We start from the raw sequence: 22,545 nt of genomic DNA, 5'->3' as shown, positions 1-22,545 counted from the left end.
TGGAATGTAAATTTGGACTCATGCGTATTGGATGATAATAATTTGGACTTCTTCTTCCCCCAAACTCTTATTTGGACTCTCATCACCATATATGAAATTACAACAACAATAATCGACAACAAATTTTGGAATATTTTCTCTATAAAAGAGATCTAGTAATTATAATAAATATAAATAAACCTCACTAACTATCGTTTAAGAATGTTATATTCAAATATTGCCTTCTACATTTTTGACTTACTATTTTTAATTTGCTAAATTACTAAAAATAACAAGTTTTTAGCGTCAGTAAATTAACTACACAGTTTGTTTTACTAATGTGAAATCAATTTTGCGAGTAAGGATTAAACCCTATAAATGATTCGAATCAAAGATAATAAACTTGGCATTTACTCCGGAATGTGACGTAAATTTTTATCCCTAAAAACTTCTGTGTTTTTGTTTTGGATCTAGTCTTCTTTTGTTTTTTAATGCAAAATCCGAGAGGGCGGGAAGTAATTGTTGTTGTTGATGCTCTTTTTTTTTTTTGTTGCTTTTGGGAACTTTTTTGGGTAGCGGTTTAAGTAACTTTGAACCTTTAAAAAAAAAAAACTCCACAGTAGTAAAATTTCGCCCCTTCTCTCTCTATCTCCTTAGGGTTTCTCAATTCTTCTTCATTTTGAAATTTGAAAAATTCTCTGGCGCAACCTCACGGACTCTCTTTCTCTCTCTATGACTCTTGCTTCCCCCAATCTAATTCTCTAGGGTTTTCTCGTCGAGCTCTTCACGAGTTCATGAGAAATTGTCTTCCAATGGAATTGAATCTGCGCAAGGGCGACAAGGTTTGGGTCGAAGATAAGGATTTGGCTTGGATTGCTGCTGATGTCCTCGATTCTTTTGATAACAAACTCCATGTTGAAACTTCTACTGGGAAGAAGGTCTGATTAACCGTTATTTCTGCTGAATTAGCTCTGTTTCTTCTTCTTCCTCTTCTTCATGCTTTATTCATGCTAATTTTTGCTGTTGTGCGATTTTTTTTCTGGGGTTTTAGGTTTTTGTTTCCCCGGAAAAGCTATTTCGGAGGGATCCTGACGATGAAGAGCATAATGGAGTGGATGATATGACCAAACTGACATACTTGCACGAAGCTGGTGTTCTTTATAATCTACAGAGGAGATATGCTCTGAATGATATCTATGTGAGTTCTTTTCACTCTTTTTTTCTTTGGTATTGTTTATTGAGAGGTCTTTCTGAGTATATTTGGAGTTTGAATTTTTAGTTTCTATACTTCCGGGGGTACTTTATTGAGTCGGATTTCATTCCGTATGGAAGTTTACTCATTTTCGTAGTGGTATTAGTGTACTCACTGGCCGGAGTTTTCCTCTAGAACGAGTTACTGTTGCTTTTGGAGTTTCTTGTGTATTAATATGTGGTGTAAGACATGTTTCCATGTGAAGTGGATTCAGGTTCTTTATGATGGATGCATCTAGATGTGACCTGATATATTATTTAGCCGAAAAAGATAGATATCGAAGTGAAGAAATTTATTGTGACATAATGCATATATCATTACAGGCATTTACTTGCCTATTTGGTATCTAATCGCACTTCAAACATCTTGTGATCTAACCCTAACTATTGCTTTTTTCAATATTAACAATATTATTGGCGGGAGCGGGATAATCAACCTTGTGTATTCGTAACAACTTTTTGTTAGTTTGTTGGACTGCCCTGTGACTGTGAATTATTTGTAGGTTCAATATTCCTTCTAAAGTTATGGAGAGCTTCTGTTCCGTATTTAGTAGGTGAAAGTATCTATTTTTTAGACAGTTTTGTACTCAGCTGGCTTGCCCTTTTGTAAAACATTTGGTGGCAGCTTGGTGTCTAATTTATTTATGTCCCCATTGAGATGATAATATTTAGTTGGAAGTATTGGTGGTAATAATTCCTGTATCATTCTTTTTGCCACTCATAACTGTCAGCTTTTTACGCAGTTCCAATAGTAAATCATTCATGACTGCATTATCTTCTTACAAATACGTTCGACTTCTTTTTCAGACATACACTGGAAGCATTCTGATCGCTGTTAATCCATTCAAAAAGCTTCCACATCTCTACAATGGGCACATGATGGAACAGTACATGGGAGCACCATTCGGTGAGCTCAGTCCTCATGTTTTTGCAGTTTCTGATGTTGCATACAGGTGATCCACTCTTTTTTCTCTAATGTTTCTGATTTTTTAAAATCTTACTATCAGTCATGTTAATCTATTAACCATAGTTATTCTTTATAACCCAGAGCAATGATTGACGACAGTCGAAGTCAGTCAATACTTGTTAGCGGTGAAAGTGGAGCTGGAAAAACTGAGACAACCAAACTAATCATGCAGTATCTTACATTTGTTGGGGGACGTGCTACTGACGATGATAGAAGTGTTGAGCAGCAAGTCCTTGAAGTAAGATTTTGGTTATAAAATTTGTGTCTTCTATCTTGTTCAATGAGAAAAAAAGAACTGGATAGATGCCTTTGTTTTCCTCCCCTGGTATTTGTTTGCAGATAAATATTTAGGGGTGATCATGTTTGACTTTCTTTATTTGCGAGTTATCTATTCTAATTTAAGTATTCTTGTTCTGCAGTCAAATCCTCTCTTGGAAGCATTTGGCAATGCAAAAACAGTTAGAAATGATAATTCCAGGTGGGTTATTGATTTTTTTTTTTCTTTCTGTTTATTTTTTCAATGAAAATTGAGAGGTGTATCTTTAATTGCTCTTATGTCATTTGTCAACAAATTTTTCATGATAGTATCCTTAATACCCAGTGATAACAGCACTTTATGATGTTGATATGGTTTTAGTAAACCTTTTGGTTGAAATTTTGTGTGCCTAGCTTTTAGACGAATCTACTGACCAATCTACTGATCTTCTTTTGCTGTTCAGCCGTTTTGGAAAGTTTGTCGAAATCCAGTTTGACACAAATGGTAGAATATCTGGTGCCGCAATCAGAACCTATCTTCTGGAGAGATCACGTGTTGTCCGGATAACAGACCCCGAGAGGAATTATCATTGTTTTTATCAATTGTGCGCTTCGGGGAATGTAATTCTTTTTACAGCTCTATATACATGTCATAAGAGATTGGTTTTGGTTTTCTTATTATCTGATTGAGCTACGCCAGGTTTTTCTCGCTGAGTTTGTCAATTTACCTACGCTAATTACTAATCTGTAAATGTTCTTATTTTGCTTAGGACGCTGAGAAATATAAACTAAGCAACCCTCGTCAATTTCATTATCTAAATCAAAGCAAGACCTATGAATTAGAAGGAGTCAGCAGCGCAGAAGAGTATAAGAATACAAGGAGGGCAATGGATATTGTGGGCATAAGTCAGGATGAGCAGGTATAACGACTTCTAATTGAATTTTCATATGTTTTTCTTCTGCCAGCTTCTGAAATTCCTTGCTTGTTTCCTGCACAAATCATTTATCAGGAAGGGATATTTCGCACACTTGCTGCGATTCTACATCTTGGAAATGTTGAGTTTTCCTCAGGGAGAGAGCACGACTCTTCAGTGGTAAAGGATCCGGAATCTAGACATCATCTGCAGATGGCTGCTGATCTTTTCAAGTACATAAAATTTTCTGATAGTACTCATTTTTAATTATGCATACGAAGAAATAGCTTGTTTATTTTGTTGTATCCATGCAAAATTAATCAGGTGTGATGCAAATCTTTTGCTGGCTTCGCTCTGCACACGTTCAATTCTGACCCGTGAAGGTATCATTATCAAAGCACTTGACCCTAATGCTGCTGTTACTAGCCGGGATACCCTCGCGAAGACTGTTTACGCCCATCTATTTGACTGGTTTGCTTTCGACTTTCTTAATCCTTTCATTTAATGGATGTTTTGTTGATGTACTACACTTATGTTTGAACTATTCGTTTTATGCTTCTGTCAGGCTGGTTGATAAGATCAATAAGTCTGTTGGGCAAGATCCAGAATCTCGTTTTCAAATAGGAGTCCTGGACATTTATGGCTTTGAATGTTTTAAGAATAACAGGTTAGCGATGATCCATGGAACTAATTAAATGATAGTTCTTTCCTTTCTCAGCCCCAATTCTTTGTTAGTTATATATGGTGCACTATGTTTAGCTGTGAACTGTGTAAACTTTATCTGGGCTGATTCATTCTGCAGTTTTGAACAATTTTGCATCAACTTTGCAAATGAAAAGCTGCAGCAACATTTCAACGAGGTAATATAGGGAACTCATTTTCAAATGTTTTGCCAGATTTAGTATATTGCTTCCTCTCCTTATGGTCTCTGGTCTGTTTTCAGCATGTATTCAAGATGGAGCAGGATGAGTACAGAAAAGAAGAAATTAATTGGAGTTATATCGAGTTTATTGACAACCAAGATGTCTTGGACCTTATTGAGAAGGTACGTTTCTCTCTATTTTAATTAGATTAAGATTTTAGATCCTGTTCTGTTCTACTTTCTTGCCCCTTCGCCTTTTGTGATCTTTGAAACTTGCAACAGCTTAAATTGTATCAGACCTTTAACATGGGATTTTGATCATGGTGTCAATATATCATGTCGTTTTATTTATTTATTATAGTTTTACTTAGATTGTCGAGTAAAGAGTTCACCACCCTTTAAACAGGGGATTTGTTGAATCATGTCAACTCAAAAAAATTCGAGCGGTTCAATGTTAATTTTTCTCCTGTGACATTACTCAACTCCATAGTTTTGAAATTAACGGTATCACTAATGTTACATTGTACTGTGTCATACGTTGGGCTGGTTAATGTAGCCAATACATTTACCGTGTCTAAAGTTACTCAAGCTGCCATTGCTATTCCCATGATAGAATATGGATGATAAAGGTCCCAGTCTATAAATGCAAGAATGATAGAATTTTGTGAAAGACATTTCCCTTTTTGGTCAATGGTTTTATTGCATTCTGGTATGGTAGACTTTGATAACAGAGATAACATAGAATAGTGTATCTTCTTTTCAAGTTTTCTATTGTAGTTGCCAGCCTCAAGAATTGTGTCCTTTTTTTAATGTTTTTGCTTTGTTATAATCAAGCAGACATGACAGTAAAATTGATCTATCTTCTTCTAATTCTACTATTATTATTTTTGCTGTCTGCAGAAGCCTATTGGGGTGATTGCACTCTTAGATGAAGCTTGGTACAATATTCCTGTCTCATCTTGTTTGTCCACATACGTGTATTTTCTTCGCTCGCTGACTTATATTTGTTTGCCTTTTATGCAGCATGTTTCCTAGATCAACTCATGAGTCATTTTCAATGAAGCTGTTTCAGAACTTTAGATTTCATCCGAGATTGGAGAAGCCAAAATTTTCAGAGACGGATTTTACTCTCTCTCATTATGCTGGCAAGGCAAGTCTTGCTCGAGGACATAGCTTAATGTTATTTTGTTTCGTTAAGATCTCAATTAGTTTGTGCTACGCCATTTCTGCAGGTTACTTATCAAACTGAAGCCTTTTTGGATAAAAACCGTGATTATACTATAGTGGAGCATTGCAATCTGCTGTCTTCCTCCAAATGCCCTTTTGTTGCTGGAATTTTCCCCTCAGCCCCGGAGGAGTCTACCAGATCTTCTTACAAATTTTCTTCTGTATCTTCCAGATTTAAGGTAGAGAATTTTTCCAGCTATATTTTTTTTTTCACATTGCAAGGACCTCTGTCATGTAAGTTGTGTATATTAAGAACTATTGAGCGTAAAACCAATCATCGATCTGATCATATAATTTTGATTTTAGCAACAACTTCAAGCCCTCATGGAAACTCTCAGCAAAACAGAGCCTCACTATGTTCGGTGTGTGAAGCCAAACTCACTCAACAGACCTCAAAAGTTTGAGAGTCTTAGTGTTTTACATCAACTTCGTTGTGGGGTTAGTGGATTACGTGATCTTAATTCATCTTCTCATTTTCCTTGGTAATCATGGTCTTTCTATAATGAGAGAGGCTTTTTGATTTGTTTCTTTTTTGTAGCTAGTCTGGTGTCTCCATTGTTCTTTTATATTTAACGTTGATGTGTGTCGAGTTTTTCTAGCATGCTTATATCTTTTCTTGTCGTAGAATGTGTATGTCATGTCAGGCTATAAACTTCATATTCTTGCTCATTAATTTTTGGTCGTGGTCATCTATATAAACATAGAGTTTGTACACATCGTTGGTATTACTATCGTTGTGCACATTCGTTGACGTAATTAAAATGTAATGTTAGCGTTCTCGTCTCTAGGCCATTGTCTTATTTAACTGCTGTAGTACATGTTTTGCGATACCCATTTTCTAAATTGCCTGATTGTGTCCTTATAGTTCACCAATTGAAGTGATTTTGGCTTACACTTCAGCCGGTTGTACTAGTCTTTTCATGTTCTTGCCTTATCTTCCATTTCCTTTGTTTGGTCTATTAACTTTAATGATGTCTTTGGATAGGGTGTACTGGAAGCTGTTCGGATTAGTCTAGCAGGGTATCCCACTCGAAGGAATTATTCAGACTTCGTGGATCGTTTTGGTCTGCTAGCTCCAGAATTCATGGATGAGAGGTACGATTATTGATCGATGATCCTAAGATTATTGTTAGAGTGTTATTCGTCCTATACTTGTCATTGCAAATTTGGATACCTGTACAAATGTTCTTTGACATTTTTCTGTGACCACTGACCGCGTGATTAAGGAAAACAAGGTGACTTATTTAGAAAACATAAGCATTATTTATAGCTTTTGGCCAGACAAGACAAATACCCTGGACGTGGATTTCATTCATGTTTCTAATTTCTTGTGTCCTGCATGGGATAATCCTTATTGTCAAGCAAGAGTAATTTGTTAATATATAATTTATATGCAGCAATGATGAGCAGGCACTGACTGAGAAAATCTTGAGTAAATTAGGTCTTGGGAATTATCAGGTATGGTGGGCTGAGAAACCAAATGATTTTCGCTATTGCATGGCTCTTGTTAGATACTCTAATTGATTTGCTAATACTTGGAATATCTTTCACAGCTAGGAAGGACAAAAGTGTTCCTAAGAGCTGGTCAAATTGGCATTTTGGACTCTAGGCGGGCTGAAGTCCTTGATGCTTCTGCAAGACTTATTCAGCGAAGACTGAGAACATTTGTAACGCATCAGAACTTCATCTCTGCACGGGCTTCTGCAATTTCAATTCAGGCATACTGTAGAGGTTCCTTTCTTATTTACTATTATTCTTCTTCTTTCATTGTACATGTGATTTTCTCTTGCAGTCGAAATTTTTGTAGTCTTTATCAATTCTTGAGAAATATTCAGTTATCAAACACCCTATTCTCTGATTTTTTTTTATTGATTTCTTTTGCCAAAAACATGTTCACATGATCACCCATGCAAATCGTTGTCACTTTTGAATTAATGCAATTGTATTTTTTTCCTATCCGTGTTTTATTTCTAAGCCTAATAATAGTCTCTGTTGGCAAGGATGCCTGTCTCGAAATGCTTATGCCACCAGAAGGAATGCGGCGGCAGCTGTCTTGGTCCAAAAGCATGTGCGCAGGTGGCTGTCAAGATGTGCATTTGTAAAACTTGTATCAGCTGCCATTGTATTACAGTCTTGCATCCGTGCTGACTCAACTCGCTTAAAGTTTTCACATCAGAAAGAGCATCGAGCTGCTTCTCTAATTCAGGTACTTATACGATCTCCAAGTTTGTATGGTACATGTGCATTAAGACTTTTTCTGTTACTGAATTAAGTTCTTATATAGGGTAATCTAGAGTCGTCTAGTTTCCTCTCATTCATGATTTCAGTCTCTAACTCATTTTTTGTGCTTTAATATTGTGTATGATAAATCTTTTAGGCTCATTGGAGAATCCATAAGTTTCGCTCAGCATTCAGGCACCGTCAGTCATCTATTATTGCTATTCAGTGTCGTTGGCGACAGAAGCTTGCGAAGAGAGAGTTTAGAAAACTTAAACAGGTATGATTTAGTTATGTTCTAAAGCAGGATTATTTCAGTTCAGTAAGTAGTTAACCTATCACTCAAACTATGAAGATGCACATCAATCTCTTGCAGGTTGCTAATGAAGCAGGTGCTTTGCGATTAGCTAAAACGAAACTTGAAAAACGGTTAGAAGATCTTGAATGGCGGTTGCAGCTTGAGAAACGATTGAGAGTATGTTGTCAATTTTTGTCATTTATATTGTATTGATCTCCTGAAACAGAGTATATAACCACAAAGTGCTTTAAATACAGACAAGTGGTGAAGAGGCCAAGTCAAGTGAAATATCCAAGCTTCAGAAAACATTGGAATCCTTCAGCCTCAAACTAGACGCAGCTAGGCTGGCTACCATTAATGAGTGCAATAAAAATGCGGTACTTGAAAAGCAACTAGACATATCCATGAAGGAGAAGTCTGCTGTTGAAAGAGAGCTTAATGGAATGGTTGAACTAAAAAAAGATAACGCCTTGCTGAAGGTAATTTTCCTCTTTTATATTGAACACATGTTAAACAGCTTGTTGTTTTAGGATTTGGGACTAGGGACGTTTAAGGGTTCTGTTCTACATCATTAATTTTTCTTTAAGTTAGATATTTACCTAGGTTTTCTCTTTGGCAAAGACTTTGCTGAAAGTCTATAGAATTTTGAAACACCTGATAATCTGATATTGCATGTAGAAATACAGGACTTCTTTCCGGAAGTGTACTAATAGCATCTCAGCTTTCTTCGTCATAAAGACACTTTGAGTTTCTTCCCCTAGGTGAACTGCAATGATACTTTAGTTAATCTACTGGTTGTTCATGCTTGTATGCTCTTCCTTTGTTCTCAGTTTGTGCTTAAAGAGTGGTGGCTGCAGTTTGAAGTATAGACACCTCTTATTTCTGGCTATACAGAAATTCCCATCGACTATTTTAACTTGATCTAGGTTCGGAAGAATGCGAAGTTCGATATATATTGATTGTGTTTATGAAAGGGTAGTAAAAGATTCTGAGCAATGGTCTCAAAAGTGACTACATCTTCAATCAGCTTGTCTTCTTCTTTTCTTTGTTCACTGCTCTCTGCTTTTCAATGTAGCATCATATTGGTGATTTTTTAATAATGTTTTCCCTCTGTGTTTAGAGACCCAAATCTTGTCGTCTTGGTTGTTCATGTGTATCTGCTAACACCTTTTATTCACAGAATTCGATGAACTCCTTGGAAAAGAAGAATCGGGTTCTTGAGAAGGAGCTTCTCAATGCTAAAACCAATTGCAATAATACACTACAGAAGTTGAAGGAAGCTGAAAAAAGGTGTTCTGAACTCCAGACGAGTGTTCAAAGGTTTGTAGTTGCAGTTCTCTTCTCAAGTCACGCCTAGTTTATTTTTCCTACAAGCATCTGTTTATTGCTTTGAATTGTTTTTATTCAGTCTTGAGGAGAAACTCTCTCATCTGGAAAACGAGAACCAGGTCTTGATGCAAAAGACGCTAATTACATCCCCAGAGAGAATAGGACAGATACTTGGTGAAGTATGTGATCTTTGACTTTTTCTGCTGCACTTTCTGATATATGCATGTGCGGAAGTACTGCACCTGGGAATTTCCTTTATATTTGAACCATGTGTTCCAATACCTTGTTTGTTAATTGATTGAAGTTTTCCTGGTTTCCTTCGAGCATAGCTCCTATGGAATAGATAAAATTACTTGGAAACATGTGCTTTCATTTTTTTTTGAGCACTAATTTGTCATCCTGATTTCTTTGGTCTTCACTTTTTACTAACTGTTTATTATAACCTTCTCCCAGCAGAAACACTCTAGTGCTGTTGTACCAGCCCAAAATGACAGGAGATCTGTATTTGTAAGTAACTAAGCCATCATTTTTTTTTTGACCTTTATCTTTTCTTCATTTGTTACATTATCTCCATCTTTTCAGTATCTTCCTAGTTTGTAAATACTTGAAACGAGTACTCTACTAATGTTATAAATATATACAGGAGACACCAACACCTTCAAAGCACATCATGCCATTTTCACATAGCCTGTCAGAGTCGCGTAGATCCAAATTAACCGCAGAAAGAAACCTGGTACAAATTCACTTGGATTTTTATTGAGCTATCAATTTTGTTTGACTATGATGGAAGAACCTTGTTTTCCTGTAGTGATAGTAACATAATGCGTTTTTATTGTTGGCTAAAGTGGATATTTAATTTTGACATAAGCTACCATTATATTGCAGGAGAACTACGAATTGCTCTCCAGGTGTATAAAGGAAAATTTGGGATTCAATGATGATAAGCCACTGGCTGCCTGTGTAATATACAAATGTCTTCTGCACTGGCGTGCCTTTGAATCTGAGAGCACAGCCATATTTAACATCATTATTGAGGGAATCAATGAAGCCCTGAAGGTGATCCTTTTGTTGTGACATATAGTACCCAATCTCCTTTTTTTTAAAGGGATTTTGTTACTACTTTCTTCCAAATTGGATTACCTTAAATAAATTGATAGGAACACTTTCATGTAATAATTTTCGTCTTTGCTTTATATGTTTATTTCAGGGCGGAGATGAGAACGGTGTATTACCATATTGGCTCTCAAACGCTTCAGCACTTCTATGCCTCTTGCAGAGAAATCTGCGGTCAAATAGTTTTCTAAATGCAAGTGCTCAGCGTTCTGGGAGGGCTGCATATGTGAGTTCAATTGAGACTAGAGAGTAGTTTGCATGTTTCATTTCTATGGAATTGAAATCGTTATTGAGTTTCAGTATTTTTGTAAAACGTTCCCTCAGTAAAACTAATTTTTGTTTTTTTGTGTACCAGGGAGTAAAGTCTCCTTTTAAACTTCATGGACCTGATGATGGTGCTTCGCATATAGAAGCAAGATATCCAGCATTATTATTTAAACAGCAGCTGACAGCATGTGTGGAGAAGATTTATGGTTTAATTCGTGATAATTTGAAAAAAGAATTATCACCGCTTCTGGGATCATGCATTCAGGTGAGAATTTGAAAGTAGGTAGATACTGATATTGCTTTTCTAGATTATTGATTGGATATTCACAGTTTCATTAATGAATCTCAAGGCACCGAAAGCTTCACGAGGGATTGCTGGAAAATCTAGATCACCAGGTGGTGTGCCGCAGCAATCACCGAGTAGTCAATGGGAAAGTATACTCAAATTCTTGGATTCTCTCATGTCTCGCCTACGCGAAAATCATGTATGCACATCCATACTTTCAATTATACTGTTCGTTTCTACCAGCTCTGCTTCATATGACTTGTTTTTTTCCACAGAAACTTTCACTCTACTGAGTTTATGTAGATTATATTGCTCTAAATTATTGTCTTAGATATAGTACTTACTTTGTTATTTTCCTGTTGCTCCACATATGAGGATAAGGAATTTGACTGCTCATGTACCATGTCTATTTTTATTTTTTATAACCAGACTATTGTATTGATAGGTACCCTCGTTCTTCATTCGCAAACTTGTGACTCAGGTTTTCTCATTCATCAACCTATCACTTTTCAACAGGTAAATGTGATCCAAAATTCAGTTCTTTTTGTATCACTTACCGCATATTACTTTTGTTTTCTGCATATATAATCTGAATTCTTCTTCAGTCTTCTTCTTCGTCGTGAATGTTGCACATTTTCAAATGGGGAATATGTGAAATCTGGGATTTCAGAATTGGAGAAGTGGATAGCTAATGCGAAGGAGGAGGTACACCATGTTATATACCCGTTGGTTGCATCTTATATAGATGCTATCAATGATCTAAAATTTTGTGAATGCAGTTTGCAGGAACATCTTGGCACGAGTTAAATTACATAAGACAAGCTGTTGGATTCTTGGTAAAACTCATCTTCTTCTCTGATAAAAAAAAGTTTGCTTTCTTTTTTTTCAGTTCAGCTTGCATTAACTGCTTTGTATTTTATGCAATTTAAAATTTCATCTTAGGTTATACACCAGAAAAAAAAGAAATCATTGGATGAAATCAGGCAGGATCTATGCCCAGTACGTTAATATATTGTTTGAATTCCGATTTTGTTCCATTCGATTCCAGGCTGTAAGCAGTTTTACAATCTCATGAAAACTTGGCACTATTTAATTCTGTTATAGGTATTGACTATAAGGCAAATATATCGAATAAGTACGATGTACTGGGATGATAAATATGGAACTCAAAGTGTCTCAAGTGAGGTGAGTAATGTCTAAACTCTTATTACTGGGAGGTTTGATTGGGTTGAATGTCTATTCAAACACCTTTACACATATCTTTGTGCTGTAGGTGGTTTCTCAAATGAGGGTACTTGTGGACAAGGATAACCAAAAACAAACATCAAATTCGTTCTTGCTGGACGATGATATGAGGTATTATTATTCTCTTCCGTTTTTTTTCTGTGTCATCTAAATGAAATATCTCAAAAGTTACTCGACTCTGAAGTGTAGTTATACGTAGGTAGATAGATTCATATGGTAGTAACAGAAATGTTATATCTCTAGCTCTTGACGAAGGGTAAATGGCATGAGAAGTTCTGAAAATCCTTGTAGATTGAGAAAAGCTTTTAACATTTCTAGGGTTTTGTTGAAAGATTAAGAGTCTCATTAATCAAGTTAATCTTGCTTAACTCAGATGTAGTTCACAAGTTATCTACATAACATTTATGAGTCTCTTTTTTGGTTGTTGTTGTGTGCAGCATTCCTTTCTCTGCAGAAGATATAGACAAGGCTATTCCAGTATTAGACCCATCAGAAATAGAACCTCCAAAATTCGTATCAGAATATACTTGTGCACAGTCCCTTGTGAAGAAACCCTCCATAGCTTCAACCTCAAAGCAGATCATTTGATTGAACTTGATTATGCATCAATTAGAGTTGGAAAATGATCTGGTGTTGCAAATTTCTCTTTAAGAGATTGAACGATTGAAGCTTAGACTTGGTAGTTGTAGAATTATATTGTATGATAATGGCCAAATGTTTGTAGTTGTGCAACTTTGTCAGTTTTCTCTTTTGTTTGGACTGTAAATGGTAGAACATCTTTGTAAATATTTAAGTAATGAGATCTCATCATTCTTTGAGATTCATAATTGTCCAAATGCTCTCAGATTTTATTCAAAGGTTAATAGACAACGACATATGTTTGTTACATCATCATTTCCGGGAGGGATTCACTCGGTAACGTCGACAAAATTGAACAGATACTTTTTGACTTTTGAGAGACTGATTTATAGTTTTGGCAGTTTCGCAACCACCAACGTTGAACCACTTTAATTGTGTCATTGTATTGGTGGCCCAATTCATAACTCCATTCTAACTAACTCATACCAATAGTTGTATCATAAATCTGCATATTAATTATTTTCATGTATCACGAAAATTAAGTTGCATATTAGTATTGCTTTTTGCTATAAATAGAGTTCTCTACAATGACAGTAATGGATAAAGTTCTTACATGAAAAATGAGAAAGCATGGCAAGTAAAGTCGCAAAATTACGTAACCAATAGTTTAACACTTAAAAAAAACTGAAGAATCATGTAGCATGGAATAAAATTACGGCTCTTAAGAACCCTTCAAAAATCTCAAAACAATATTGTTGAACTCTTGAGCACATTCAATCTGAGGAACATGTGAAGTGTTGTCAATGATTTCTAGTTTCGTTTTGTCTCCAAGAATCCTACACAAGTATACCATCCATTAAAGCTAGCATTTTAATATTATGCTTCGATTTTGTTGGAGCAATTTAACTTGAACAAAAATATACTTTTACTTACTCTTTTAATTCGTAAGCCATCTTCACAGGAAATATCTGATCTTTGTCTCCCCATACAATTAGGACCTCCTAAGATCATATCATATGAATCGCATTTTAAGTACTCTTATTAATTAACGTTGAAGTAAACTACGTAAAACATTTCGCATTTAAGTTGTGATGTTTGAATAATACCTGAGAAAGAGAATCGATGTTTAAATTTTCGCTCCGGCCGAAAGTCACTCCCTTCAACAATTCTATCTTCTCTTTTCTATTCTTTTTATACAAATTCTACATTGCATAAGTCTACATTAGTTTCAAAGTTTGCTAGAGAAGAAAATGTTAAACAAAAAATTGTTCTTTAACCCTAAAGCCAAAAGAAGAAGAAGTAGATGAAGAAGATACCAGTCAAGACTTAGCTGCTTACATTGATTACGTCGTTCCAGAGAGCATCAGGAAACATACGAACTAACCGCCATGAAGATGCCAAAGCCATAAGTGTGCGAAACTCAGTTGCAGTGGATGGTAACATAACCTTCTCGATGCACTCACAATTGGATCTTTGCAATAAACTTTCACCGTCACACTTTCGCATGTTGATGCCGGAGCTTGCAATCACCACTTTCTCCACTTTTTCCGGCCACATTTTGGCCATGTGGTACGCAACAAACCCCCCGTAGCTTGTTCCAGCCACATTATACTTCCCTATTCCTATTTTCGCCATTAGCTTTGCCATACATTCCGCCTAATTGTTTTATATTACGTATATGTTTTAATACTAAAAAGAGTTCAAAACATATTTTATTTAAACACGACTATCGCTTATTTCACTTTTGAGATACTTTCTAGAGAGCATGAAGGATTGATCATAATATACTGATCACAGTTTTGAGATTCAGATATTAAAAATATGTAGTAGCATTGTAGCAAGGAAATCAAATGATTATATATTTAACAAAAAAGGAACATATATATATATATATATATATATATATAGTAGCTTTTTCTTGTAAGAAATTCTTATACTATACTTTATTCTAAATCCAAATTAACAAACAAATTTCTGAAATATTTTTGCTCTTTGGTTCTTTATCTGATTTGTTTTTCACCGAGTCATGATGCTAGCGTTCGTAATCATTCTCAATTCTGTTTCGTTTTAAAAAAACAATAATATCATCGGTAAATCTAATGGGAAAATTGTGGAATCAAACATATACTTATAATAAATAGAGAGATAGAGACATAGGTTTATAAAACCTGGAAGACTTCGGTGCGATTGGTGGAGGAAGAGGTAGAGTCGCCGAAGAAGACAAGATCGGGAGAATAAACCCTGAAAGCGGAGGGAGAGAAGGCTTGCATCTGTCGCCGCCACTGCCACATGGACGACGGACCGAAGCCGTGGAGGAGAAGCATAACCGGTCTGTCATCGTCGCTCCGGTGGTCTAGAGGTGGTGGGCCCCAGAAGTGGATGGTTGTTTCAGAGTCTATGGAAAGCGTCTGCGACGTCAGTCCTGCCGCCCTGAGACAACGGCGGAGGTAGCCTTCTAGAAGGCGCGTCGGGCTGAGGTAAGACGACAGCGACATATCTTTCTGTAGCCTTCTTGTCCGAGAAAAAAAGAGAGTATGAGAAAGGGTGAGAAATGGACAAAATCTTTTTTTTTAAAAAGATCATAATATGGAAGATAATCGTATTCAATGTGTAGGGATGTAACGTTGAAGGAATGGTGTGATTTTTATATTTGTTTCCATTCTTTAATATACACGATAATTGTTTTTCCTTGAATCTGTACAAGAATGATTTCTAAAGTCCATGTAAAAAAACTAGATATTACAATGGTTTTTGAAGTTGAACCAAACAAAAAGACAACGGTTCTTAGATTTACTATTAAAAAAAAAACAGTTTATTACCTAATCAACTTCTTAAAGATTTTGTTTTCCTAAAATCTAGGAGTTTTTTTTTGGTAGAGAATCCAAAAACTGTTTTTACGATTTTTGTGTCTCAAAACAAAATTCCAAAAATATAATAACAAAATTTTTACAGCTGCCAAAAAAACAAAACTATACTCAAATGATAAATCTCCCCCATTTAAAGCCTTATTTATGTCGAAATTCGTGTCAAATCTTAAAACTTGTGTTTAGATATGTCCAATATTCTTAGGCCAAGATCAGATTTTCAGGTGGTTGGAGCCTAAAACGTGTTTCATGGTTGCCTGAGCGTACATTGTATTAGTTTAAGGGGTTTTCTATCTTTTTAAAAAAATCTTTTATATATTTTTGTTTTTAATACGAGCAAATATATAGTTGTATTTTTATTTTCGTGTTAAATTCATAGGAATTAATTTATTCAGACAACCTTAGCCATGAAAATCCGAATTGGAGTCCGAAATATAGGAAATCCGAAGTGTTTATTCAAAAAGAAACATAGAACGATTATGGTTGTGATTGGTGAAGTTTATTCAAATAGAACTACACGCGTGTAGGAATTAAAAATACAAAACCACTCGCATCACATGCGCGTTGCAGCGCGTGAGACTATAATCCGTGGACTATAACCCTCCTTTTTGGGGATTTTTTCATAAATTTAAAATTGAGAGGACCTGCAGCGCGTGGGTCGAGATTTCATTTGTTGTGTAACTTATTGTTCACTACTGTACAGTTTTTTTTTCTTTTTTTTTGCCTAAAGATCTGTTTATTGACTTTTTATCATAAGATGGAACATTACAAAATGGGTCAAGCCCAAATATTTTTAAAAACTGAAACTTAAAAGACCCAACCCCGATAAAGGGATACCTAACCCAACTTAAAGAGAGGTATAAAAGCTATAAGGATTGGACCAAAAGCACAAACGACTACAGTTGTTTTTTAAACTATTTTAGGCACGTACATTAACTTTTGATCAAAATATAGTTGTATTTTTAACCTTTTAAAGCACATGAATATAAGTTAACGGGCATATGGAAAAATTAATTGGTTGTATAGGCGCCGATTAAATAAACTTTAATTGGTTGTCTAAGCGTCGATTAAATAAGAAAACTTGTTTGTTAGGTTTAATTTTGAACCAATTAATTTGGTCAAATGCTAATTGGAATCTCCGGAGACAAGATTACGCAAAAACCGGTTACCATCTCATGAGTTGCTTGGTTTGCAAGATAACACCTCTCAACTTTAAAAGGTTACATTTTTAACCCGATCATGCGATCAACCTCCAAGGCCATCCCTTTCTCCTTTCACACATCTCTCATTGTTCAATGTCTCCGTCCTCTGCGTTTTACTTCTGCTGCTTCGCCGTCTTCATCTTCCTCGTCTTCGTCACAATGGTTCGGCTTTCTTCGGAATGCAATCACCTCGTCGGACTTGATGCTCGGAAAATGTACACACGCACGTATCCTAACCTTCGAGGAAAACCCAGAACGATTCCTGATTAACAATCTCATCTCCATGTACTCCAAGTGTGGATCACTCACTTATGCTCGCCGAGTGTTCGATAAAATGCCTGACAGAGATCTTGTTTCCTGGAACTCGATTTTAGCTGCCTATGCTCAGTCTTCCGAATGCGTTGTCGAGAACATTCAACAAGCTTTTCTTCTTTTCAGGATATTACGCCAGGACGTTGTGTATACCAGTCGAATGACTCTGTCTCCAATGTTGAAACTTTGTTTGCATTCTGGGTATGTGTGGGCTTCAGAGTCATTTCATGGGTATGCTTGCAAGATTGGTTTGGACGGTGATGAATTTGTTGCCGGAGCTCTTGTTAACATATATTTGAAGTTTGGTAAGGTTAAGGAAGGTAAGGTTTTGTTTGAGGAGATGCCTTATAGAGATGTGGTGTTATGGAACTTGATGTTGAAGGCTTATCTGGAAATGGGTTTTAAGGAAGAAGCAATAGACCTCTCTTCTGCATTTCATTCAAGTGGTTTAAATCCCAATGAAATCACTCTGCGTTTACTTGCTAGAATTTCAGGTGATGATTCTGATGCAGGACAAGTGAAATCCTTTGCAAATGGTAATGATGCTTCTTCTGTTTCAGAAATAATATTCAGGAACAAAGGATTGAGTGAATATCTCCATTCAGGCCAGTATTCAGCTCTTCTCAAATGTTTTGCGGATATGGTAGAGTCCGACGTGGAATGTGATCAAGTCACATTTATTTTAATGTTAGCTACAGCTGTTAAAGTAGATAGTTTAGCATTAGGGCAGCAAGTTCATTGTATGGCATTGAAGTTAGGACTTGATTTGATGCTTACTGTTTCGAATAGTCTAATAAACATGTACTGTAAACTGAGAAAATTCGGTTTCGCTAGGACAGTATTTGACAATATGAGTGAACGAGATTTGATTTCGTGGAATTCAGTTATTGCCGGAATAGCTCAAAATGGCTTAGAAGTAGAAGCAGTGTGTCTGTTTATGCAGCTGTTACGTTGCGGCCTCAAACCAGACCAGTATACTATGACGAGTGTTCTAAAGGCTGCTTCTTCTCTTCCTGAAGGCTTGTCGTTGAGTAAACAAGTACATGTTCATGCAATTAAAATCAATAATGTTTCTGATAGTTTTGTCTCTACTGCTCTGATTGATGCCTACTCTCGGAACAGATGTATGAAAGAGGCAGAGATTTTGTTTGAGAGGCATAATTTTGATCTCGTCGCTTGGAATGCCATGATGGCTGGTTATACCCAAAGTCATGACGGTCATAAGACTCTGAAGCTTTTTGCTTTGATGCATAAACAGGGAGAGAGATCTGATGATTTCACGCTCGCAACAGTGTTTAAGACATGTGGTTTCTTGTTTGCCATAAATCAAGGAAAGCAAGTCCATGCTTATGCAATCAAATCTGGATATGACTTAGATCTATGGGTCAGCAGTGGGATTTTGGATATGTATGTAAAATGTGGCGATATGAGTGCAGCACAATTTGCCTTTGATAGTATTCCCGTACCTGACGATGTTGCTTGGACGACTATGATATCAGGATGCATAGAAAATGGAGAAGAAGAAAGAGCGTTTCATGTTTTTAGCCAGATGAGGCTCATGGGAGTGTTGCCTGATGAATTTACAATAGCCACACTTGCGAAAGCAAGCTCTTGTTTGACGGCATTAGAACAGGGGCGCCAAATTCATGCAAATGCCCTCAAGTTGAATTGTACGAATGACCCTTTCGTTGGAACTTCACTTGTGGACATGTATGCTAAGTGTGGAAGCATAGACGATGCATATTGTTTGTTTAAAAGAATAGAGATGATGAACATCACTGCCTGGAATGCCATGTTAGTGGGATTAGCTCAACATGGGGAAGGGAAAGAAACGCTCCAGCTTTTCAAACAGATGAAATCTCTGGGTATAAAACCTGATAAGGTCACATTTATCGGCGTTCTTTCTGCTTGCAGTCACTCAGGCTTGGTATCAGAGGCATACAAGCATATGCGATCAATGCATGGAGACTATGGCATTAAACCTGAAATAGAACACTACTCTTGTTTGGCTGATGCGCTTGGCCGTGCTGGACTTGTTAAACAGGCTGAAAATTTGATCGAGTCAATGTCCATGGAAGCTTCAGCATCGATGTACAGAACTTTGCTTGCAGCTTGCCGAGTTCAAGGGGACACAGAAACAGGGAAGAGAGTGGCAACTAAGCTTTTGGAGCTAGAGCCACTGGACTCATCAGCTTATGTTCTTTTATCCAATATGTATGCTGCTGCTTCCAAATGGGATGAGATGAAACTTGCCCGGACGATGATGAAAGGGCACAAAGTGAAAAAAGACCCGGGTTTCAGTTGGATCGAGGTGAAAAACAAGATACATATATTTGTCGTGGATGATAGGTCAAACCGGCAAACCGAGTTGATATACAGGAAAGTAAAAGACATGATAAGAGACATCAAACAAGAAGGGTATGTTCCTGAGACAGATTTCACACTTGTAGATGTGGAAGAAGAAGAGAAAGAGCGTGCCCTGTACTACCACAGTGAGAAGCTAGCAGTTGCTTTCGGACTTTTGAGCACTCCTCCATCCACACCAATCCGTGTGATTAAGAATCTACGCGTCTGTGGAGATTGTCACAACGCGATGAAATATATAGCAAAGGTGTATAATAGAGAGATTGTACTTAGAGATGCAAACCGGTTTCACCGGTTCAAGGATGGTATTTGCTCATGTGGTGATTATTGGTAGTTTGAATCTGGAAAGTAAAGCTAAATTTCAACAGAGCATTGATATTTTTTTGCATAAAACAGAGCATTCCTGTTCTAACCAATGTCAACAGATTACAAATCAAGTTACATTGCATTTTCCTGAATAGAAAGAATACACACAATCCATACAATAAAAGCTAAAAAATTTCAAACTGTAGCCTCGATCCTAGGCTGGAAAGAAAGAGCGGAAACAAAATCCACAGCTTCTCCATCCTTGAAGCATTTCGGCAACTCGTTCCACTCTTCTGCAACTAAATCATACACAAAGTATCTACAATACACTTCTGGAGGACTAGCATTGAAGCACACGAGTATCTTGTTTCCAGCTCCTCCAACGCAGTTTATGTCGCCTTTCTTACCGTATAACTCATGAGACAACGCGGGAGGCAACATCCCGACTTGAACCCATTCCCGGTTATTGTCAAGTCTCCAGATCCTTAAACTTGCGCTTTCAAAGAACTCAGAGAGAAGAATCACATACATTGTTCCTTCACATTCCACCAAGTCGATGGAGTACTCTAGGAACGGAGGAAGAAGCTTTGGTAGCTCGGTGAAGCATCGTTTAGTGAGATCACAAGCTACAATTGTTCCGTAAGAGCTGAGAAAATAGACGATTTCGGCTTCATCTGTAACGGTAATAACGGAAGAGTATTGCTTCGACGGACTTCTCTGAAGATTGTTACTCGCCACGACAACGTTTCCTTGTTTGCTAAGAAAGTAGACTGTGCCACTGTCAGTATCATAATCATCATGTAATGATGAATCATTGTTCTTGACTGATTCCAGTTCTTGGTCTTTGCTCCAAGAATCTGCGTTTGATTCGTAGATCTTGAAACTGAGATTTGGGATTTCACCGGAGATGGTAACGAGCGTATAGCTGGAGGGAGTAACAGTAGTGGTGGTCATGGCTACGGCTTGGAGAGGTTTGTTGTTGTTGTTATCTTGAGAAGGAATGTCACGAGAAGATCCAGTGAGTGGATTACGGAGGAGGAAGTCGCCGGAGATGGAGCAGCGGTAACAGAGCAAGCCGCCGGAAGAAGCGACGGGGATGAAATCTTGACGGTGGTGGTGGAGGAAATCGCGGCGGTTGAGATTTTTCCAGGAGTTCTCAGTGGAGTCGAAAACGAAGGAGGAAGAATTGGAATCGTTGTCGATCATGAAGAACCAAGGATCTCGAGTAGGGATTTGAGAGCAAGCAAGCTTGAAGCTTTTCGAGGTTTGGCTTGATTTCCATCTTTTGCAAACAGAGCTCATACGAAAGAAGCAAGAAGTTGGTAGCCATGAGAGGACTCTCTCGAGAACGTCATCGTTGAGGTCATCCATGGGGAATTCAGAAGCGAAGAAGCTCACTCTATCTTCTTCTTCATCTCTTGATTTTCTTTTCCCAGTTGAGAATCCCATGTTAAGGAGCTTTGGCTGGTGAAAGAAACGGTCTTTGAGCTGGAGAAGGAGTGGTGAAGAAGCTGTGAGAGAGACTTGTTTTAAAGAGAGGAGATATGTGCTAGTAGCAGAGGAGGGCATTGAAGAGAGAGAGAGAGAGAGAAGAGAAGCTTCTTGGGCACCTCTATCGAAGAGCGTTGACAATCCCCTACAAAGAAGATACTCTTGTGGGGAGAGAGAGACAAGTAAAAAGGGAAAGATTGTGTGTTGTGCAACTTCTTCTTCACTACTATCCCCAAAACCAAAACTATAACCTGTGAACATAAATATTGACTTTAAACTGCTATTCTTTGTCTGATTGGAGAAATAATTGAGACAAAACAGAATACAAGTACATAAAACAAAAATAATAATTTATGACAGCATTTTTGGAGTTATTCAATAGGGAATTGACTAAAAAAATAACAAAAAGAAAAACTTAGGCCAACTAACTTTTGTTTGAGTTAGCTGAAATAACGCTAACTAGCTACCTTTTTTAGTTGGCGTAAGTTTTTTCACCATTGATGTTCACATACAGGAGAATTAAAGTAAATCATAAAACCAGGATTAACGCACGGAGAGTGTGGAGATGGCACGGTCACGGGTGTGAAATAAAAGATGGAGACAAAAGCAAAAGAGAAAGTTAGGAGCTGCCTCTTCTCTTCTCTTCTCTCTTCAAAAGTGGCGATTCGTGTGGGTTGTCTTCTCTTCTTTCTTTCTTTCTTTCTTTCTTTTTTTTTCATTCCTTTTTCTTTTTCTTTTTTTATTTTAAACAGTTTTACCTTTCGAATAATAAATTAAAAGTAACTACTTTTTCTTTTGCTCGTGTTTCTCTTATATATATACGTATCAAATTAAAATTCCATAAAACAAACAAATCTCTTTTCTCTTTTTTTTTTGGGCATCAAGTCACATTTGTCTTTTATCATTTTGTCAAACTTGGCGTTGAATTCTCCATCCAAGAATACAACAACCTTTTGTGGTCATGTCATACAAATGCTATTGTTCTATGGTTATTTGAGTTTGTGAAATCTCTCACTTTGAAAGTGAATATATTTTTTATTTTTTTTGGTAAAAGGTTGAGTTGAAAGTGAATATTTATAAATCCAACATCATGTTTCTAGATGCACATTCAACTCGAGGTTGTTGCATGATGTTTCATTTACCAAAAAAATCATAGTCAAATTATGTAAGCAAATGATATTACAGAAAAGTTTTACTAGAGAGTTTCAGATTTACAC

At 36.8% G+C, this 22,545-nt stretch overlaps 4 protein-coding genes across 9 annotated transcripts; 2 read left to right on the top strand and 2 right to left on the bottom strand.

The window, feature by feature from the left end:
* The first annotated feature begins 584 nt into the window (after positions 1-584).
* On the top strand, positions 585-13,100 carry XI-I (myosin). Of its 4 annotated transcripts, none has more exons than NM_119474.5 (38): positions 585-917; positions 1,031-1,177; positions 2,038-2,183; positions 2,279-2,435; positions 2,617-2,675; positions 2,917-3,073; positions 3,223-3,372; positions 3,463-3,599; positions 3,691-3,837; positions 3,932-4,033; positions 4,169-4,226; positions 4,310-4,411; positions 5,129-5,166; positions 5,252-5,378; positions 5,461-5,634; positions 5,762-5,893; positions 6,441-6,550; positions 6,853-6,913; positions 7,009-7,186; positions 7,456-7,661; positions 7,833-7,952; positions 8,049-8,147; positions 8,228-8,449; positions 9,151-9,290; positions 9,379-9,478; positions 9,756-9,806; positions 9,943-10,032; positions 10,185-10,355; positions 10,507-10,638; positions 10,768-10,944; positions 11,030-11,164; positions 11,411-11,481; positions 11,571-11,670; positions 11,745-11,801; positions 11,908-11,964; positions 12,070-12,150; positions 12,239-12,321; positions 12,648-13,100. In NM_119474.5, the coding sequence occupies exons 1-38, from the start codon at positions 774-776 to the stop codon at positions 12,796-12,798; spliced, it is 4,569 nt and encodes a 1,522-aa protein (NP_195046.3). In that variant the 5' UTR covers positions 585-773; the 3' UTR covers positions 12,799-13,100. The 4 variants fall into 4 exon arrangements, with proteins under 4 accessions (NP_195046.3, NP_001328260.1, NP_001190898.1 ...); NM_001342203.1 differs by having other exon boundaries at positions 597-917; positions 9,753-9,806; positions 12,648-13,068; NM_001203969.1 differs by lacking the exon at positions 9,943-10,032 and having other exon boundaries at positions 619-917; positions 12,648-13,091.
* Positions 13,101-13,296: 196 nt separating this feature from the next.
* On the bottom strand, positions 13,297-15,551 carry AT4G33180 (alpha/beta-Hydrolases superfamily protein). 2 transcript variants are annotated; one of them, NM_119472.4, is made up of 5 exons: positions 14,958-15,551; positions 14,128-14,445; positions 13,896-13,991; positions 13,723-13,790; positions 13,297-13,625 (listed from the first exon to the last, which is right to left on the bottom strand). In NM_119472.4, the coding sequence occupies exons 1-5, from the start codon at positions 15,282-15,284 to the stop codon at positions 13,511-13,513; spliced, it is 924 nt and encodes a 307-aa protein (NP_195044.2). In that variant the 5' UTR covers positions 15,285-15,551; the 3' UTR covers positions 13,297-13,510. The 2 variants fall into 2 exon arrangements, with proteins under 2 accessions (NP_195044.2, NP_001329348.1); NM_001342202.1 differs by having other exon boundaries at positions 13,896-14,445; positions 14,958-15,460.
* A 1,218-nt stretch (positions 15,552-16,769) lies between these two features.
* Positions 16,770-19,865, top strand: AT4G33170 (Tetratricopeptide repeat (TPR)-like superfamily protein; the record flags this gene model as incomplete). Its single annotated transcript, NM_119471.2, has 1 exon — positions 16,770-19,865. The coding sequence occupies exon 1, from the start codon at positions 16,893-16,895 to the stop codon at positions 19,863-19,865; it is 2,973 nt and encodes a 990-aa protein (NP_195043.1). The 5' UTR covers positions 16,770-16,892.
* Positions 19,866-19,880: 15 nt separating this feature from the next.
* AT4G33160 (F-box family protein) lies at positions 19,881-21,609 on the bottom strand. 2 transcript variants are annotated; one of them, NM_001342201.1, is made up of 1 exon: positions 19,881-21,547. In NM_001342201.1, the coding sequence occupies exon 1, from the start codon at positions 21,404-21,406 to the stop codon at positions 20,033-20,035; it is 1,374 nt and encodes a 457-aa protein (NP_001320121.1). In that variant the 5' UTR covers positions 21,407-21,547; the 3' UTR covers positions 19,881-20,032. The 2 variants fall into 2 exon arrangements, with proteins under 2 accessions (NP_001320121.1, NP_567915.4); NM_119470.4 differs by having other exon boundaries at positions 19,911-21,609.
* Between the last annotated feature and the right edge of the window lie 936 nt (positions 21,610-22,545).

The sequence above is a fragment of the Arabidopsis thaliana genome, chromosome 4 (genome assembly GCF_000001735.4).
Source record: "Arabidopsis thaliana chromosome 4, partial sequence".
Classification (NCBI taxonomy): domain Eukaryota; kingdom Viridiplantae; phylum Streptophyta; class Magnoliopsida; order Brassicales; family Brassicaceae; genus Arabidopsis; species Arabidopsis thaliana.
Note: the sequence above shows the minus strand (reverse complement) of the source record. Positions and strands in the feature narration are given on the sequence as shown.

Bases quoted from the DNA above. Each gene is read 5' to 3' on its own strand.
- AT4G33160 (NM_119470.4), bottom strand. From the start codon at position 21,589: ATGTTCACAGGTTATAGTTTTGGTTTTGGGGATAGTAGTGAAGAAGAA.
- AT4G33180 (NM_119472.4), bottom strand. From the start codon at position 15,284: ATGTCGCTGTCGTCTTACCTCAGCCCGACGCGCCTTCTAGAAGGCTAC. The intron at 13,992-14,127 runs GTAAGCAGCTAA...TATGCAATGTAG, and splicing joins TCTGGAACGACGTAATCAAT to AATTTGTATAAAAAGAATAG. The intron at 13,626-13,722 runs GTAAGTAAAAGT...ATACTTGTGTAG, and splicing joins ATGGCTTACGAATTAAAAGA to GATTCTTGGAGACAAAACGA.
- XI-I (NM_001342203.1), top strand. From the start codon at position 774: ATGAGAAATTGTCTTCCAATGGAATTGAATCTGCGCAAGGGCGACAAG. The intron at 10,945-11,029 runs GTGAGAATTTGA...ATGAATCTCAAG, and splicing joins TTCTGGGATCATGCATTCAG to GCACCGAAAGCTTCACGAGG. The intron at 11,802-11,907 runs GTAAAACTCATC...ATTTCATCTTAG, and splicing joins GACAAGCTGTTGGATTCTTG to GTTATACACCAGAAAAAAAA.